Source organism: Antennarius striatus, chromosome 22 (genome assembly GCF_040054535.1).
Source record: "Antennarius striatus isolate MH-2024 chromosome 22, ASM4005453v1, whole genome shotgun sequence".
NCBI lineage: Eukaryota > Metazoa > Chordata > Actinopteri > Lophiiformes > Antennariidae > Antennarius > Antennarius striatus.
Window position 1 is genome coordinate 1,648,656 of NC_090797.1, and position 17,408 is coordinate 1,666,063.

General features: G+C 47.4%; 4 protein-coding genes across 4 annotated transcripts; 1 reads left to right on the plus strand and 3 right to left on the minus strand.

Moving 5' to 3' along the window:
• Nucleotides 1-390: 390 nt before the first annotated feature.
• tmem209 (transmembrane protein 209) lies at nucleotides 391-5,107 on the minus strand. Its single transcript, XM_068306906.1, has 15 exons — nucleotides 5,065-5,107; nucleotides 4,659-4,823; nucleotides 4,513-4,571; nucleotides 4,191-4,322; nucleotides 3,830-4,059; nucleotides 3,546-3,750; nucleotides 3,202-3,377; nucleotides 3,047-3,118; nucleotides 2,867-2,963; nucleotides 2,664-2,789; nucleotides 2,471-2,568; nucleotides 2,193-2,307; nucleotides 1,999-2,096; nucleotides 1,276-1,349; nucleotides 391-1,115 (listed from the first exon to the last, which is right to left on the minus strand). Exons 2-15 carry the CDS (start codon nucleotides 4,796-4,798, stop codon nucleotides 1,061-1,063), a joined length of 1,677 nt encoding a protein of 558 aa, XP_068163007.1. The 5' UTR covers nucleotides 4,799-4,823; nucleotides 5,065-5,107; the 3' UTR covers nucleotides 391-1,060.
• Nucleotides 5,108-5,679: 572 nt separating this feature from the next.
• prdm4 (PR domain containing 4) lies at nucleotides 5,680-10,523 on the minus strand. Its single transcript, XM_068306844.1, has 12 exons — nucleotides 10,474-10,523; nucleotides 10,123-10,174; nucleotides 9,876-10,018; nucleotides 9,610-9,798; nucleotides 8,742-9,509; nucleotides 8,483-8,632; nucleotides 7,705-7,823; nucleotides 7,552-7,637; nucleotides 7,338-7,465; nucleotides 6,746-7,267; nucleotides 6,505-6,673; nucleotides 5,680-6,412 (listed from the first exon to the last, which is right to left on the minus strand). Exons 3-12 carry the CDS (start codon nucleotides 9,988-9,990, stop codon nucleotides 6,058-6,060), a joined length of 2,601 nt encoding a protein of 866 aa, XP_068162945.1. The 5' UTR covers nucleotides 9,991-10,018; nucleotides 10,123-10,174; nucleotides 10,474-10,523; the 3' UTR covers nucleotides 5,680-6,057.
• A 1,015-nt stretch (nucleotides 10,524-11,538) lies between these two features.
• On the plus strand, nucleotides 11,539-12,221 carry LOC137589613 (achaete-scute homolog 4-like). The gene has a single exon (XM_068307470.1). It carries the CDS (start codon nucleotides 11,607-11,609, stop codon nucleotides 12,105-12,107), a length of 501 nt encoding a protein of 166 aa, XP_068163571.1. The 5' UTR covers nucleotides 11,539-11,606; the 3' UTR covers nucleotides 12,108-12,221.
• A 2,146-nt stretch (nucleotides 12,222-14,367) lies between these two features.
• LOC137589482 (suppressor APC domain-containing protein 2-like) lies at nucleotides 14,368-16,497 on the minus strand. The gene is made up of 4 exons (XM_068307279.1): nucleotides 16,107-16,497; nucleotides 14,846-15,016; nucleotides 14,627-14,770; nucleotides 14,368-14,525 (listed from the first exon to the last, which is right to left on the minus strand). Exons 1-4 carry the CDS (start codon nucleotides 16,422-16,424, stop codon nucleotides 14,436-14,438), a joined length of 723 nt encoding a protein of 240 aa, XP_068163380.1. The 5' UTR covers nucleotides 16,425-16,497; the 3' UTR covers nucleotides 14,368-14,435.
• Nucleotides 16,498-17,408: the final 911 nt, after the last annotated feature.

Genomic DNA, 17,408 nt, shown 5'->3' on the forward strand with positions numbered 1-17,408 from the left:
CATCACATTTCAGTCCTCATGCGGTGGATGTGCGGTAAGTGCGTGTCATGAGATAACCAGGAGGAAGGTCAAACCGTCCAAACTGGGTTACAGCGCCATCAAGTGGTGCCTGAAACAGTCAAACAAGCACCAACACTCTGATTCATTTAAGACAGAAGTTACTCGAGTTGTCTGTTATTTGTAATGTTTGATAATTACCACATTTTGCAGAGATAAACACGATTAAAATTGTAAGTTCGAAATATTAGAATAAATTAAAACAGTAAATTAAAGATTCCTCAGCAGCAAAAGGCAATAATTGTTAAATTATATTTATGCTCTAACTGGACACTCTCTCAAATCTTTTGTTTTTCATCCATTAATGCAGGGAAATCAACAAGATGAAATAACTTCTGTTCAACAGTTCAGTTTTATTTTAAACACTCATGGCAATAAAAAAACACACAAATATTTAAATTCCTAATTCAGGCATTCAGATCTCTTTAGAAGACATCACATTCAGAAACAGTTTGCTCTCCATCATGATATTGAATAATTGACGTGTCACACCGTGACAAACACTGATTTCTCTTTGTGTGTGTGTTGCTTCTAATTTCACACATCATTTCTTTGTGTGACTGACTTCAAGCATGTCAGGAGTGTCTTTACCACCGATTCTTTAAACTACTGGAACACAACCGGCATTCAAAATAAGAAAAGAGTCCGCAGAGACTGTGTCTGCATTCCTGCTGGATGAGTCAAAGCCCTTTATCATCCAGCAGATAAAACTGAGGTATATTATTTACAAGGTTGCCATGCTGGTACATTCTTTGAATAGAAAATCAGAAAACCAAACCATGTTAAAAAATACATATAGTATCATAATCATATTAAAATGTAATGAAGTCCAGAATGTCGCTTATTTCTCTATCAAAAATACATGATTCATGTCTTTCAAAGTGAAGCTCTGCTGCTCCGATGAGTCCCGACATTGAGGGTGTTTTCTAATCAATGCAGCCACACAGCAGAGTGGGGGGGGGGTCCTCAGGTAGTTTTTTGTTGCATCTAAACGGGCAACAAATCAGTCTTCAAAAATCCACAAGATGTTCACGCCGGAGAGGCCCAGATTAACTCTCCTGAAGAAAGTATGACAGGAAATGTAACCATCAATCTGTTTGAATCGAAACAGAATCTGTACTTTTCTGCACAACCTTTCTGTCGACAGCGAATCAATATTTCATTAAAGCTTGAAACGGAATATGATTCTCTGAACAAGCCTTTCTTTCACACACTCACCCCAGCATCCCCGACTCCTTGGTCTTAATGACGTAAAGGAACATGAGGATGGTGTGGAACAAGTTGTTGCTGCCCTGCAACACAAATCAACTTACGTTCATGTTACTGCGATTTAATTGTTACGATAGACTAAAGCATTTTTAAACATTTATGAATGAGATATTTGTTCTGATGTCTCAGGTTTGTTTGTCTATGCAAATTACTGTACTTGCAATCCTTGCATTCAGAAGCCTTATGTAAAGATTGAGTTTTGCTAAGAGTACAATATATAAACTAAGACTGTTTACTTGAATAACTTTATTAATAACAACTTTATAACTGAGTAAAAAAAAAAGTAAAATTACACATTTTTAGCACATTTCTGGGTTCAAAATTTGAGTGGAGAAATTAATAAATGGTGATTTTTTTTTGCTGGATAGAAGTGTATTTTTTCCCACATCGCGGGAAAACGAATCATAGATTTTTTTTTATTTTAAGTATTTAAAGCTTGCGTCCCGGGGAGGCACGTTATCTGACGATTGTGCGTCCCTGTCAAAAAAAGTGTGTCAAAGACTCACGCAAACGTGAACACTGAGGGAGTCGTTAACATTCTCTACTGCGGCGTTTGATTCACAGCGCTACCTCAGGGGGGTATATAAAGAAATTTAGAAGGTATTGATAAAGAGAACACTGAGACAGATTTCTCCTGGGGTTTCATTGGAAGCTGGTTGTCTCTGTGTTCACCTTGGGCAGACTGTAGACGTGTCCCTGGCAGATGAGGTGGTAATGGGGGGGGTTGGTGCTGCTCTGGTGGATGCAGAAGAGGCTCTCCTTGGTCACGTCTGAGGGAGTTCAAACGAAATGAGACGCCAGATGTTAAACGTAAAAATGAAGATAGAAGAGGGTGGTTTTACTGCCCCCCCCCCACGTGGCCTCACCTGGTTTGTCTGGGGTGTGGCTGAAGTGCTGGGAGGTGAACGTCTTCCCGTCGGGGTACTTTGGGTGTGGGGGCAGTCTGGAGTCCAAGTACGTGCAAAACACGTGCATGATGATCTACAGGACAACGGCAAACATCAAAGCTAGCCGTCCGAAGGACAAGTAATGGTGGTCACCATGGCAACCTGGTTCTGAAGCCATCCAGGGACCTTTAACCTTAAAGAAAACCACCAGCTCGGTGTGTGTGTGTGTGTGTGTGTGTGTATGTGTATAGCCTCACAGCGCAGTCGGTCGGGAGGTCGGTGTCCCACTTCCTGTTCTTCAGATTGCCGCCGCTGTTCCAGCTGAAGGAGCTCATGCAGCCGCTGTGGGCCAGCTCTGACGGCAAACACACGTGTGATCGGTCCTGATGTGAGTCACAGCAAGTTCGCAATCGCACGTCTTTTCCTCAAAAACACACACTCTGAACTCACCTTTGATGCGCTCCACCAGATACTCCTGGTTGGGCGTGAGGTCGAGGTACTGAACCAGTGAGGCCATAGTGGGGATGGAGGAGGCCTTCATCACTCCTGCCTGCCTCAAGCTGCTGATGCTGGCCTCTGGTGGAGGAGAGACATAAATCTGAGTCACGAAGTAATGTTTTAATGTGTGTAAACCCAGATCAGAGGTGTTTTACCTCCGATCTGGAGCTCAGGGCAGCCCATCCGCCTGAGCTGACTGTTCACTGAATCCATTTCCTTCACCAGAGGGACCAAGACGGTGTCACTGATCCACTGAAAAAGATAAAATACATTTGTTTTTCTCCAAAAACTTTTAAAATTCAGGATTCTGGAGTGTGTAGTCTTGGAACACTTGCGTTTCTAAGTCTGGCCGTCCAGGTATCAATGCGATCCACTACGAGGCAACTGGTTGTGATTCTGGCCCACACCTAGATTCCAGTATAGAGATGAAAGTTCATGTCAATGAAGCGTTGGGACAGCCGAGCGCGCCCTAAAGGTCTCGTTCACACACCTCCTCTGCTGCCTGTTTGAGCCTCAGGTCCGTCTCGTCCTTGTGGGCGGATGGGGCCGGCGAGCGGCAGGCCTTCTGGTACAAGAACTTCCTCAGGCTCTGGGCGTAATCCCCCATGGAGCGGTTGTAGTTCCAAAACGTTGTGGTGTGGTTCGGAGACGCAGCCTCTGGACTCCCTGTAAAGAAGCGGTTTAGGCTTCTTATTCAATGATCTTTTGTTTCTATGTGTTTTTCTACATCCAATTTATATTTTACTAAATCATAAGAAAAAAAGAAAATTCAGTTGCAAAAACCTCCCAGTCTGAATTCTGTACATGTTTTACTCCAAATGTCAAACTGCATACCCAGCTGGCTGCGGTGACTCTTCTCCTCTTCCGTGTGAAGGAACCTTTCCAGGCTTTTCAGATCCTCTATGTAATCCTCCTTGTTTCCAGGAGAGTTAAATACCGAGGGGGAGGAACGATATCGAGCTCTCAGGCTGGCGCCTTCGCCTGACCCCATGCTGCTAGTGTAGGGAGAGGAGCCAGGGGAGGGAGTGTAGTTCACCACCTGTGGAGGGAAGAACTCAGTCACTCTGTGTCCAGGAACATCCGATGAACCCAGATCCACTCTGTCAAGATGGACACACCTTTCCAAAGGCCACTGAGGGGGAAAACGGTCCTCCTGCACTGCCTGGAGTGGATTGGTTGCTGAGAGGAGGGGTGTACCCAGGTACACAGCTGGGGGAGAACTTGGGGCTAGTAGTGGCTGGTCGCGAGGGACTGAAGCTCAGCACGCTTTGACCCTGAAGCGGAGACGACTGAGCCGGAACCGGGGTCTCCTTTTTTTCTGGCTTTTGAGGCGGTGAGGCCTGAATACCTGTGAAGGAGAAGGACCAAAAGAATCATCATCAGTACTGAGTTTCACACTCAAAACTACAGCCCACATGTATTTAAATAAATACAAGAATTGCTATGCTAAACTAGTGAAAAATAAATCACAAGCCTCACGTGTATTTCTTAGGCCCAGGAGTTGATGCTGCTGAGGGGAGACAGCGATGGTGGAGGGGGCCATCGTGTATTTGAAATATTTCCAGAAGTCAAAAAGAGCATTGAGGCTGAAAAGAGACGCGAGCACCAGTTCTGAAGACGAGAAGGAGGATGGCTTACATTCAATGAAGGAAGCAGAAAGGCACTTATGATGTCCCTGATCTGTTAAAATAGATCATTTCTACATTTAGATTTAGGCTGAAAATGACTCTTTTAAACATCCCTAAACTCAAACACATAAAGTAAGTGAACAGATAATCAACTTTCAACACGGGGACCTCACCGATGTACCAGATAGGCCAGTAAGTGATGTTATAGTATCGGCTTAGCAATTTCCCAGACCTAAAAAGAATAACATTATTAGAAGAGAGGTCATTATCTGGAACAGAAGAGACTAAACAACATAAATGTTTGGAACTGATGACTTACATCTCAGTGTAAATCATGCCCGCCAGAGACACGTTCAGCACAGCCCAGGCCAGCACCACCTGCCGCGCCTGCTCCTCCTTCCTCATCCTCAGCGCCCGGTCTATCATACAGGGCATCCCCTCCTTAGGTGGGGTCAACATGATGCGTCTTATCGGACCGTGATGGCTGAGATGAGGGGAAAGACAAACGTAGAGTTTCACATTCAAGACGTGACTCTCCGTGACACACGGCTAGCTAAAAGTTTAGCTCAAGTTAGCTAGCTTACGCATAAATAACACAGAATTTGTCCACAAACTATAGTTTGGGTTTTCTTTTCTAAGTAAATAATAAATAATAAAGATATTACATGAAAAATAAACAGCCAAAATTTGATAAAAACACATAAAAAAGTCTAAAAAATTCATACCACGCTAAAGGAATCGACAGCGGCGGCGCTGCATGTTTTGTATTTTAACAGAAAGTCGGATGACGCACTTCCGGTCAAAGAGACGCTTCACCCCTCTCACGACGTCGTTTTTTCTAAATTTAAATTTAAAAAGACGTAACTAATAGTTAATATAGAAATGAAATCAAAAATAATTTACTTATATTAATTTAAGCAGAAGGAGAACGGCAATAGACGCATGGCCGTTACTGTCACAGATGTGACGTCATTTCCGTTCCGAAGCCAGACTTCATTCATACAGCAGTCGTTTCATCTTGAAGATTTCAAACAGTGACTCTTATTCAGACACTATTAAAGTAATATTCTGTCAGCTGATCATGTTTTGTCCTTTTTGTCATTGATATAAATATATACATATATATATATATGCTGACTAACAAGGTGAAGGCTCAATCAAAGATCTCCTTAAATTCAGCCCTTCATAAAGGTTTGAAACACCATAAACTATCAGATGTATATCAGTGTACATTAAACTGTAAATACCCATTTACTTAACTTGTATATAGCAAGTAGGTAACATTTTAAGATGGATCAAACAATGCCTCGATTAATCAGGTGACTCACTTGGATGGAAATTTACAAGAAAGTATTTTCTTTTAATAAATAAAAGAATAAAAACATTATTACACATGGACTAAAATGCAAGGACATCAATAAAAATTTAACATGACAATATTGTGCAACTGCAATTGAATGTCTTTTAGAATGGAATACCGATGGAAGGAGGGGACACTAATGAATGAATGGCAGCTCAGACCTTCATGATTAACTCTATTTTTAGCAGCACTAATATGCATGTGAGATGAAATATATGTATTGTATAGTTCTGATTATACAACATGATTCAATTAAAATGTTAATGTTAATTTTTTTTTTTTTTGGCAAAATCTATAGAGGTAAATGTCCGTACTGTAGTAAATAAATAAACAAGACATCCCATGAGGCACCGTGTTGTCAAGGCGGGGGCGACAGCGACTTTTCAGAGCTGTATCCTCCAACGTCTAAACCGCAGTCCTCATTTCCGGCTGACGCAGCGTGTCTCTCTTCTCCCCTCCCCCTCCCGCCCTCCTCATCCTCCTCCTCTTCGTCCTCTTCCTCATCCGCGTCCCGCTCCTTCCGCGACGCTCTCTCCGTCTTGGGCCCCTTGCATATCTTGAGGTGACGGGTGAGGTGGTACTTGGTGAGGAACGCTTTGTGGCATTTCTCGCAGACAAAGTCTCTCCGGCCTTCGTGGGAGTTCATGTGCTTCTTCAGGTGGTTGGTCTTCAGGAAGTGCTTGTTGCACTTGGGGCACTGAATTCGGCGCTCGCTGGAGTGGAAATAGGAAGAGAATCATAAAATAACTTTCATTTCTTTATGATCTTAAGATTCTTTTTAGTTTTCCGAGAACACGTCACGTACTGCGTGTGAGACAACATGTGCTGTTTCAGGTCGTGCTTCCTGATGAACGCCCGGTCACACAGGTCACACTTCAGCTTCTCTGCACCCGTGTGGATGAGCATGTGCGACGCCACGTGGGCTTTCTGCGTGAACGACTTCTCGCACACCGTGCACCTGTAGTTCTTCTGACCTGAGGTCGGGATGGGGGGAGGGTTATAAAAAGTTTAAAACGTCACAGTCGGACAAACGCGCCGCTACCCACCTGTGTGGATCTTCAGGTGCATCCTGAGGTTGCTGGGGTCGCTGAACGCCTTGCTGCAGTACTCACACTTGTGAGGTTTCATGCCCACGTGCCCCATGAAGTGCACGTTGAGCTTGGTGCAGGTGATGAACGCCCGGGAGCACATGCTGCACTTGAACTTCTTTTCCCTGGCGTGACCCTGACCTTTCGATCTGGAGGTGGCGCCGCTGGAGTTCGTGTTGCCCCCGCCGCCCCCGCTGTCGCTGCTGGTTTGACCTGCGGCGTGGGCGTGGCAGGGCCAGGGTGAGGAGGAGGAGCTGGACGTCCCGTTGGTCAGCTTCTCCTCCTGGTGGGCGTGTTGCTGTTGCTGCTCCTGTTGTTGCTGTGGGGGCTGCTGCTGCTGGGCGTGGTCCTGCTGTGACGGGCTGTGGCTGTGGGGGGGCTGGTTGTGGCCTTGGCTGCCGAGATGAGACTTGAGCTCGGAGAAGGAGGAGCACTCTTTGCCACACTGGCAGATCTGCCCCTGGGGCGCCGGGGGAACACCTGGGGAGACGACGGACGCTGGAAACGCTCTTTGACATGGTGACTAACGGACACGCTGTCGCCGCCTCACCCATCAGCCGGCTGTAGTCTCTGCTGTAGTAGAACAGCAGCTCCTGGTCCGGGTGGATCTCCGTGTTGGTGCAGAAGAACAGCTTCCCGTTGGCCGGGTACGCCACCAGGTTCTGCTCCTCGCGGGTTCTAAACACGACAGACGAGACGAGTCGATCGTTAGCAGGAAATAACGCGACCGCTTCAGAAATCGACCTTTGACCCCACCGTCGTACCGAGCTTTCCGGACGAACATCATCCAGTTGCACTCGTTCTCGTCTGTCGTCACGATGTAGAACTCCAGGACGTTGTTGTGGTACATCTGAAGACAGATTATTAGTTAGCGTGTGACTCCTCTGACCACAAACAGCCCGACTGAAGTCACCCACCTTCCAGATCTGGGGGGCGTCCTTCTCTGGCCAATCAGAGAGATCCACGTTACTGCAGTGCTGCCCCACCATTGGTCCAAAGCACGTCCTCTGAGGGATGACGTCCCGCGCAAAAACACCTGAGAGAGACAGGATTAGGCTCTAATCCGTCCATCATGGCTGCACCGCTGTCTGTAATCCATCACCACTGTCTCTAATCTGTCCATTATCACTGTCTCTAATCCATCACCACTGTCTCTAATCCGTCCATCACCACTGTCTCTAATCCATCACCACTGTCTCTAATACATCACCACTGTCTCTAATCCATCACCACTGTCTCTAATCCGTCACCAGTCTCAAATCCATCACCACTGTCTCTAATCCGTCCATCACCACTGTCTCTAATCCGTCCATCACCACTGTCTCTAATCCATCACCAGTCTCAAATCCATCACCACTGTCTCTAATCCGTCCATCACCACTGTCTCTAATCCGTCCATCACCACTGTCTCTAATCCATCACCACTGTCTATAATCCATCACCACTGTCTCTAATCCGTCACCACTGTCTCTAATCCATCCATCACCACTGTCTCATGAACCTTTCCCTCCGTTCTGTGACACGTTCCTCCACCTGCTCCCTGCTTTCACTACAGACCACAATGTCTGATGTCCTCAGCAAACCAACTTTCTCTCCACAGGACGTGAGTGAAGCTCTGGATGACAGGAGCCTCGCTCTGATCCTTTCTAACTACAGAAGTCACCCCCCCAAACCCCCCCCGGGTTCTTCTCTTACCCAGCGGTTCGTCGGCCACTGAGATGCGCAGACACAGCGGGCGGGGGAGGGAGAGGCGAGCCCGGCTTTGGATGGGCGTGTCGGGGATGAAGGTGACCGGACCGTGTTCTGGACAGTCGGAGGTGTAGGAGCGCTCACACAGCGTGCACCCTGGAGAGGAAGTGACATCACAACGGTTTGGTAGAGGGGAGGACGGGTGAGTTTAATCTCAAATCCACATCTAATCCCGGTTTAAGCTGAACGCTGGGCGCTCACTCACAGATGGTGAAGGCGGTCACCATGTTCTCCTTGTTGGAGGTGGAGTCCTCCAGCTGGAGGGTGGGGTTGACCAGCACCAGGTTATTTTCCGGCCCCAGCGACACCTCCGCCGTGATGGGGGACACGTTCACCGCCTCCAGCCCCATCCCAGAGTGACCGTGGAGTGACACGGACTCCAGCTGGCCCTGATTGGTCAGAACCACGCTGACCACGCCCGAGTTCAGCTCGCCGTTTGAGTGGAGCTGCTCCCCGAGCCCCCCCGCTCCTCCTCCGCCGCCATTCCCCACTCGACCCCCCATGTGATCCGGCTCCATCACCACGGGCAGCTCCAGGACGGGGGGGCCGTGCAGGGGCATGACCCCGCCGGACGAGTCCACGCCGTTCAAACCCTCGTGCGGCTGCGGTTGCCGCCCCCCTCCGAGCTGCTGCTGCTGCTGCTGGGCGTCGGACACCGCCACCACCCCCACGCCGTCCATGCTGGCCAGCTCCTCCCCCATGCGATCGGGGGACATGGGGCTGCTGACGCGCGACTCCATAGCCAACCCTGTGGAGTCCAGTTCGTGGGGGCCGGTCTGGTGGAGGTCCCCCTGACCGCTGACCTGTCTGGAGTCCATCGGGACTAGACCCTGCTCCAGGGGGCCCCCGGGGCCGCTGTAAGGGTCCAGACCTGAGGGGTTGTTGCTCGCCACAGACAAGGTCCCGTCCATGTTAAGGCTGCTGGGGTGGATGTACTGAGGCGGGGGCCGGTCCGCCAGATAAGACAGGATGCCTGAAGAAGAGGGAACACTTACAGGATTATAAGGCCCACTGGCTGTACAATAAAACTTTATTTAAAAAGAAACAGACAACGATTCCAGACCGAGCCCCACCTGGCAGTATGTGTCGGAAGTAGCTGCTCTCCAGGTGGGGGTAAGGAGGCGGCGGCAAGGAGTAGTTCCTCTCTGGCAGGCCGCACATCACCCCCCTGTCACTCAGGGGCCCCATGGGGAGCATCAGGGAGAGGGCAGAAGGAAGGGAGCCCAGGGAAGGACCCAGGCTGGGGATGGCCACCGGCATGCCTGAAACAAGACGCGGTTAACCTGCCATGTGTTTTTTTTTACTCTAGTTCGCTGGGAACCAGCTGCCCCAGTCCTACCTGGGGTGGGGATGGGGTTGTGTGTGGGGGAGGTGGGCAGACCCAGGTGGCTGGCGCTCACTGACGGCACGGTGAGCTGGTCCATGCCCACAGGACTCAGGTTCATGTCGTTCATCCTGCAGGAGCGGCTCCAGAGGGCTGATCTGGGGGGGGGGGGACACACACGTGGAGAAACATCCAAACACGAAGCTAGCTGTTAGCATCCGAGGCTAACTGGGATCCACACGGGATAGCTGCGTGAGCTTACCTGGATTTAACAACCGATGTCCATCCCCGCCGGGGGGGTTACCTTCGTCTCCCTGGGGGGGGGGGTGAAAACACTCGTGAACAACATCTCGGTGTTACTACTTTCAACACAACTTCAGTTTTAACCACCAGTGAGCGCAAATGACGCGCTAGCAGCTAGCATAACAACCGTTTTTGTCGCTAGGCTAACGCTAGCTATGCTAGTTTACACCTCATTACGAACAAATACCGCGATAAATTACGTCGATTTTCATGCGGTCTAGAATGCAAACAATCCGCTTCCGTTATCGCGGATGCTTCACCGCGTCAATACTGCGTGTTTGAAACGGACGATACCTTAAAAATAACATACCAACACAATGCTGCCCTGAAGGCTGCCATGACAGTAGCTTGACCTTCCTGCGCATGCGCGAAAGCGCTGCAGGAGGCGAGGGGCGTTTGGCTGGTCTGAGGTCAGTTTAAGTGTCCAGATACATCAGAGGGTTCATTAAGAGGTCAAATAAGACTGACCCAGGATCAGCTTCAGGAAAAACGTAAAGAGCAATAATAAAAACAGAATTAAGTGATAACAGAAAGTCCCATCGGGTTTTTTTTTAAATCTTATAATTGTCTTGTGGAGATTAGATCATTATTTTTTAAGCAGGCATTGTTATTTTGTGGTGACAAAATAATTGTGTAGTGCGAAGAAAGGATTACCTTGTAATTATTATGTCCAAAAGATGATTATAAGATAATAACTCAGGTGCACTAAACAAAAAAATCCCCTTATGGGACCATGGGGAATCGATATAAACAGAATAAAGTCAAAAAATAATAATAAGACGAGACATGTGCTGAGTTTATGAAGAAATTGCGTAATATTACAACAATCAAATTAATGACTGAAATAAAATCTAATTTATAAAATGAAAGTCGAAATATTGTGAAAATTAAAGTCGTAAATAGATGGTGGGAAAAGCAAAAGAAGAAACCTGAGTCAGAAATATCGTCAAAGAATTTAGATGAAATGAGACATTCCTGCAGTAAGAATGAAAAAAAATCTTCTGTTCGATGACTGCTTGGTAAATAAAGAGTAATTCCTTATGAAATGAGTGCTGCCCAGGATGTCCCAACAAGAGGACGAAGTGTTGTAATAAATATAGAAATTATTCCTTACCACATGTTGGCATCTCTTTGCCCCTCCGCATGCAGCCCGTTTGAATAGACACTAAAACTAATTATCAGTAAAATCTATCATCATAAGCCCATAAAGTCAGGCTGGTATTATTATTGTTTATCATTAGAATTGTTTCAAAGCGTCGACGGAAGGAAGACCGTGTTGTGTCAACAGCCCGAACCCGCCCCGGATCACACCCACCGCCTCCCCAGCCTCATAAAACCCAACAAACAAGCCGTCGCCCACACCTGCAGACCCCAACAAGAAGCTCCACACCCCGGGGTGGAAATGTCACCAAGAAGTGTTGAGTTTAATGGAGGCAGGCATTAATGGAGCATGTTTCATATCTCCCCCCGCTGGCTTTCCACGGCTTCCCCATGGATGACAGCGCTGCGCGCTACAAGGATGCGCTCCGGCTGGGGTTGCCCTTCCACCTTGAAGCGACTTACCTCCACCCGGTCCACGGCCAGAAGCTGCCCTGCGGACGACTCCCCGCCTTCCCCTTCCACGGACCCTTCGGGGTGTGTGATTACGCGTTCGAACCCGCGTTCATCCGCAAACGGAACGAGAGGGAGCGGCACCGGGTGCGCTGCGTCAACGAGGGTTACGCGCGGCTCCGGGAGCATCTGCCGCAGGAGCTGGAAGACAAGCGGCTCAGCAAAGTGGAGACCTTACGGGCGGCCATTGACTATATCAAACACCTGAAGAGCCTGCTGGACGTGAACGCGTCCGGGGTGGAGGTGTCGCTCGGAAACGCGCAGAGGACGCAGCGCAACGCCGATGGAGACTCCAAACCCGGCCTCAGCAACGGCGAGGAAACCGTTTACTAGATCTCTCCATCTGTGAGCTGCTGTGATTTTATTCAATTGTAAAGAAACTAAAACACTCTGCTTTGTTATCCATGCGTGATTTTATTCTAGTCTCAACCTCGAACGAGAAAACCAGTTTACAAGGGAGGAGACTGAAGAAGTTTCTTACATCTGATGCTTTTTGGGGGGGCATTTTAAGTTCATTCTACCGGTAAACCTAAAGTCCACTGGAAATAGGAGTTAACCCAACTCTTGAAGACTCTAAAATTAAAGTTATACAATTTATTTAACTGCATGCTTATTACTTAGATGCTTATTCAGGAACAATACAGATATATCGGTTTTCTTTCTGAATAAGAAATAGATTTTTATTCTATAACAAAGAGAAACAGATTAATTCCTGCTGAAAGAAAAGATCACAATTGTGCTCAGTCAGAAAAATACATGAAACTTCATGGATAATAAGGTTTTAACAAGTGTAAAACTTTTTACCAGCAGTGTGAAACTGCTTGTGAAGAACTGTAATTGATCAATTTTACTTTGTAAGGTGAATTTAACGTTGGTCTGTTAATCAGCTGGCAGATTTTCTATCACAATGCATGTAAACTGATATAAAGAAAAAGGTTTCAGACAGAACAAATATGCTCCAAAACCCATCTTCATTATACCCGCAGATGCAGATTATAAACTGGATTATGATCCGGATCTGGATCCAGTTGCACATGCGGAGCTGTTCATGCCGTTTTACATCAAATAGGACTATCATCATTTTTCATCTTTACTGATGAAAACAGGCCTTATCATATTACAACAGGCCTTATAATATAGTTTTATACTCTTGCACTCCTTTATAGTTAATTTACTTTACAGATTCTGATAAATCATATTAATTCCGTTTGATTACTTTCACTTTCTCTTCTTTAAGTACATTTGAAGGCTAGTATTTTGTACTTTTATACATTTCTGTTTAATTAAAGCATCCTGGTTCTTCTTACAGCTCTTAAACTGACATCATTGCCTCTTCTTGAAGTAATAAAAACCTAACTGTGTCAATGATCTCCCACAGTGGATAGAAGAAGGTCTGCGTGCTTTTCTTCACCGCAGTGATCCTCACAGACCACCTATGATCCCAGGAAGTTTTCCTCTATATTAGCTGAAGGAATGCCGTTATCAGGGGGCCCTCAGCTCCTCTCCTACCTGTGCATTAATGTTCCGCACCTCCGCTGACCTGCATGGAAACCGCAAATCTGAGGAAAAGCAAACATGATACTGTATACAGGTTAAAAAAAAAAAAAAAAGAAAGGAAAAGAGTGCAGCCCCCAGTGAACCAAACCGGAATGGAAGAACGGCATTGACAGCCGCAAAGGCGTGACGCACCCATAACAAAAGGTGTTGTGAACTAGACCCAATAATTAGACAAGTGCTGGTACCCCTGGCTGGTGGGTTCAGCGGCTCTGAAGAGGGAGAACATGAAGCTACTTAAATAATACCTCCACGCCACGATGCGCCTTCTCCATCCTGATTTAATCTAAGAACCTTTTTGCTGTTTGACTGGAAAAGTTGATGCAACTTCAACTGTTTGCTTCCAAATATACATTTATAATAAATGCTAACTGAGGGGGGGGGGGGTCTCCTCCTTGGGACCCCCTAGAATTAAAATCATCATATTTGACTGTTTTATATCTTCTTTTGTGTTTGTTATAAGAGAACACACACGCACACCTACAAAAGATTCCAATCTGTGATATCAGATGTAAAAAAAAATGAAAAAAAAACCCCCCAAAAGTCAGAGCTCCCCCACAGGAGGAGGTTTGGGCTCGATATTAAGCCCCTTAAATGCCACTTCCTGTCTGCCAGGCTGCACGTTTGTTCAGTGCAAACTCCTGCAGAAGTGCATGATGACTTGTGGAGATAAAGTTTATCATCTGAAGTGGGATCAGCGTGGGACCACCGGGGGAGGCTGCCGCGACGTGTCCGAACAGGGAGCCCGCATTCAGGCACGGAAACGGGGGAAAAAAACACGGATAAGAGGAGGCGCGGTGATGCGGGGCGGCGCAGAAATAATCGTGATGCTCCTCATCTGGAAGCTGCAGATGAAGGGTGAGGAGCTGAAACTACAGTCCTCCTACCAGCAGGGGGCGCTGTGGGCTCCTGTGGTGTTCGGCTCCATTACAGATCAGTTTAGAAAAGGAAGGTGTTCCTCTTCCTGCTTCCGTTTAAAACCAGTTTGTGTCAAGAAGAATTCAGACGCTAACTAATTTTGTGTAATTTATTGATTTAAATACATATTTACAAGAGGCTAACATTTAGCATCTGAGTCGCTTTAAATTAAAAGTAAGCAAATAGTAATCAAAGGGTTTGGAGTTCATCGAGTTCTTTGAGTAACACGTCTTTTTCCAGCTCTAACACGGAGATCCGTCGATTCTTGTCGCTCACTTCCTGTCAAAAAGAAGAATTCACCAAAGTCATCATCATCTGGATGCTAACGGTAGCTTCTGCTAAATGAATCCTGAATTCCCAGGGTTCCTTTCGGTCCTCACCTGCGTCAGTACCGTGTTGCGCCATTGGAGGTCGCTGTCCACCAGCGACGGGACGCTGCTGCTGGCGGCGTTGGGTTCGCTCATCACGGCCCCCAGAGAACCGTTGACCCGCTGGATGAGAGACCGGAGGAGGTGAGACCGGACCTGCAGGGAGACAGACAGGCGTGTCTTTTCTGGTCCTCTCCTCTTCATCACCCTCATCATCATCATCACCTTTACCTCTGACGTCTCTTCCTGGCTGCAGACGGCCCCCTGATTGGCCCCCATCCTGCCCAGCCGGGCTCGGTTCTGCTCCAGACGCTGGAGGTACCAGAAGCGGGTCTTCTCCAGGACCTCCAGGCCGGACCGGAGGGCGTCCTTCTCCTTCTCCAGATCCTTCAGGTGCTTAATCTGATAATGGGGGGGGGGTTAGAGCTCGATCAGAAGAAGAGATCATGGGTTTGACTGATGGGTTTGAAGCGTCCTGATTGGCCATTGTCGTCCGGAGGCCCGGCGGCTTTGTTTCTACAGAGCAGCAGGGGGCCTTTGCTTCTATTGTTAGCTCCCTCTCGGATCACATGACCTTTAAATGGGCTCAAACGAGCTAACAATGCTACAACAGCCAGGATGTCGCAATACACAGGCGGAGCAGCCCCGCCTTTAGCAGCAGGAGGTCACAAAGGGGGGGGGGGGGTCATGATCAGGTGGATCGGGACGTCAAAAAGATTTTTATTTTAACAAATTCTCGCATTATGGGGGAAAAAAAGAGGAACTTTTGATCTCCTTGTGTTTGGTTCCTGAATTTAAAGATGTGATTCACAGTCAGTAGAAAACGAGTTATTCTGAGTCAGACTCCACATCGGGTCTGGATCACAGGTTTGTTTGGATGAAACTTAATGAAAAGCGCTAATCCAAACAAAAACACAAATCTATCAGCTTTAAATCACTGCTTATTACAAATAAATCACCTTAAATTACAGTTATGTGGGCCGTGAGTCACGTCGGAGGCTCGTCATTCTGACATTTAGGAGGGACGGGGTTCTAGAGTTTGTACGTTTCAATCTGGTGGATCCAGATTTGAAACTGGATCGGCGCCACTGAGACACCAAACCACAAACGGTTGTGATTTTTTTTTTTCAATCAATATGCTTCATTATTTGTGACTTTAAATAAATTAAACATCAAACAACGTGAAAGAACGTTATCTGGAGCTCCATCTAGAGCTACCTGGAGCTCTAATCTCACCTACCAGCTGAGTTTCCTCGAAAGTTCAGTAGATTTTGTGTCATTTTCCACACAAATCCTCCAAGAAATGGAGCCAAAAGTAAAAACAGGACCTAACAATGTTGTCCAGTGGTATAAAACACTTTAAATGCTTTAAATGCACCTAAATCAGACAACTGAGCTCAGCTGGTGGGAAATTATAGATAGGAATCAGTAACACAACACACACACCGATTAGGATCAAAACACCCCCGACACACCCCCCCTGGGTCCTCACCCATAGGAAGAAGCGAAGGGCGTCCAGGCTGTGGAGGCTGGTCCTCAGGGGGAGGACGACCACGGTGTAGGAGGCCGAGGCGGGGGGGCGACAGGCCATGCTCCTGCCCCATACAGCCGGCCGGACGGGGCAACAACACAACAGAGCCAACGGCGGCTGACGCACAATAACAGCAGGGATAGAGTGTGTGTGTGTGTGTGTATGTGTGTGTGTGGGAGAGAGAGAGAGGGAGAGAGAGAGGTGGGAAAAAGAAGCACAGAACGCATGGGATGGGAGCCCCCGGGGGAGGGAATGAAAAATTCCACATGTCACTGCCATGACTGGTTAATCGACATCCAGTGACAGAGAGAGAGAGAGAGAGAGAGAGAGAGAGAGAGAGAGAGAGAGAGAGAGAGAGAGAGAGAGAGAGAGAGAGAGAGAGAGAGAGAGAAGGATGAGGTGAAGAGAAAAGAAAAATGCTAAAAGGAATAAAAAAGAATTGTAGACATTAAACATCTGCCTCTAAACTCTCCAGAGACTCTGGAAGGAATTTTCTGCTCCAAAGGAATTCTGCAGGAACCCCACCAACCTTCAGCTGCAACGTCTCTCCAGGAAAGACAGCATGTGTGTGTGTGTGTGTGTGTGTGTGTGTGTGTGTGTGTGTGTGTGTGTGTGTGTGTGTGTGTGTGTGTGTGTGTGTGATTACTTGGGTTTCGGGTGAGGACTCTGTATCGACACGCTCCCAGGAATGTGACAGAACCTGGAGAGGTTCTGCGTAAACACGGAGGTGCGTAAAGACCACAGCGCAGCGCGGCAGCCTTTACGCACCGACTCTGACGTCACGACGTAGCGGGGAGGACGGAGCTGGTGTGGAACATCAGCCCTCGCACACGTGTTCATCATTCGGTGGTGGCCCCGGGCCAAATTGGTAGCCAATTGATTGATTGATTGATTGATTGATAAAAATCAACACGAGCGCTGGAGGAAGAATCTGAAGGTTCGGCTAAAAAAAAAGAGTTTTAATCTTTATAAACTGGAAGATTCGTGATTTAAATGTGAATGAAAGGTGATTAACAGGATGAATTAAAGAGTAAAAGCCCATGACTTGATCACCTATTGACCGGCGAGGCACAGGTGAGCAGGCAGAGGCGGGACTAAGAGGAGCCACGCCCACTGGCTGCACGTTGAAGCTACTCAAGTCAGAAAATAAAATCACCATCCCTAGAAAACGTCACACAAACCATCTGATTTAGTACTCCATATGCGCTCCACATGTCAGTTGCGTCTTCTCACCACTAGATGGTGCTACCGGTAAGCATAAAG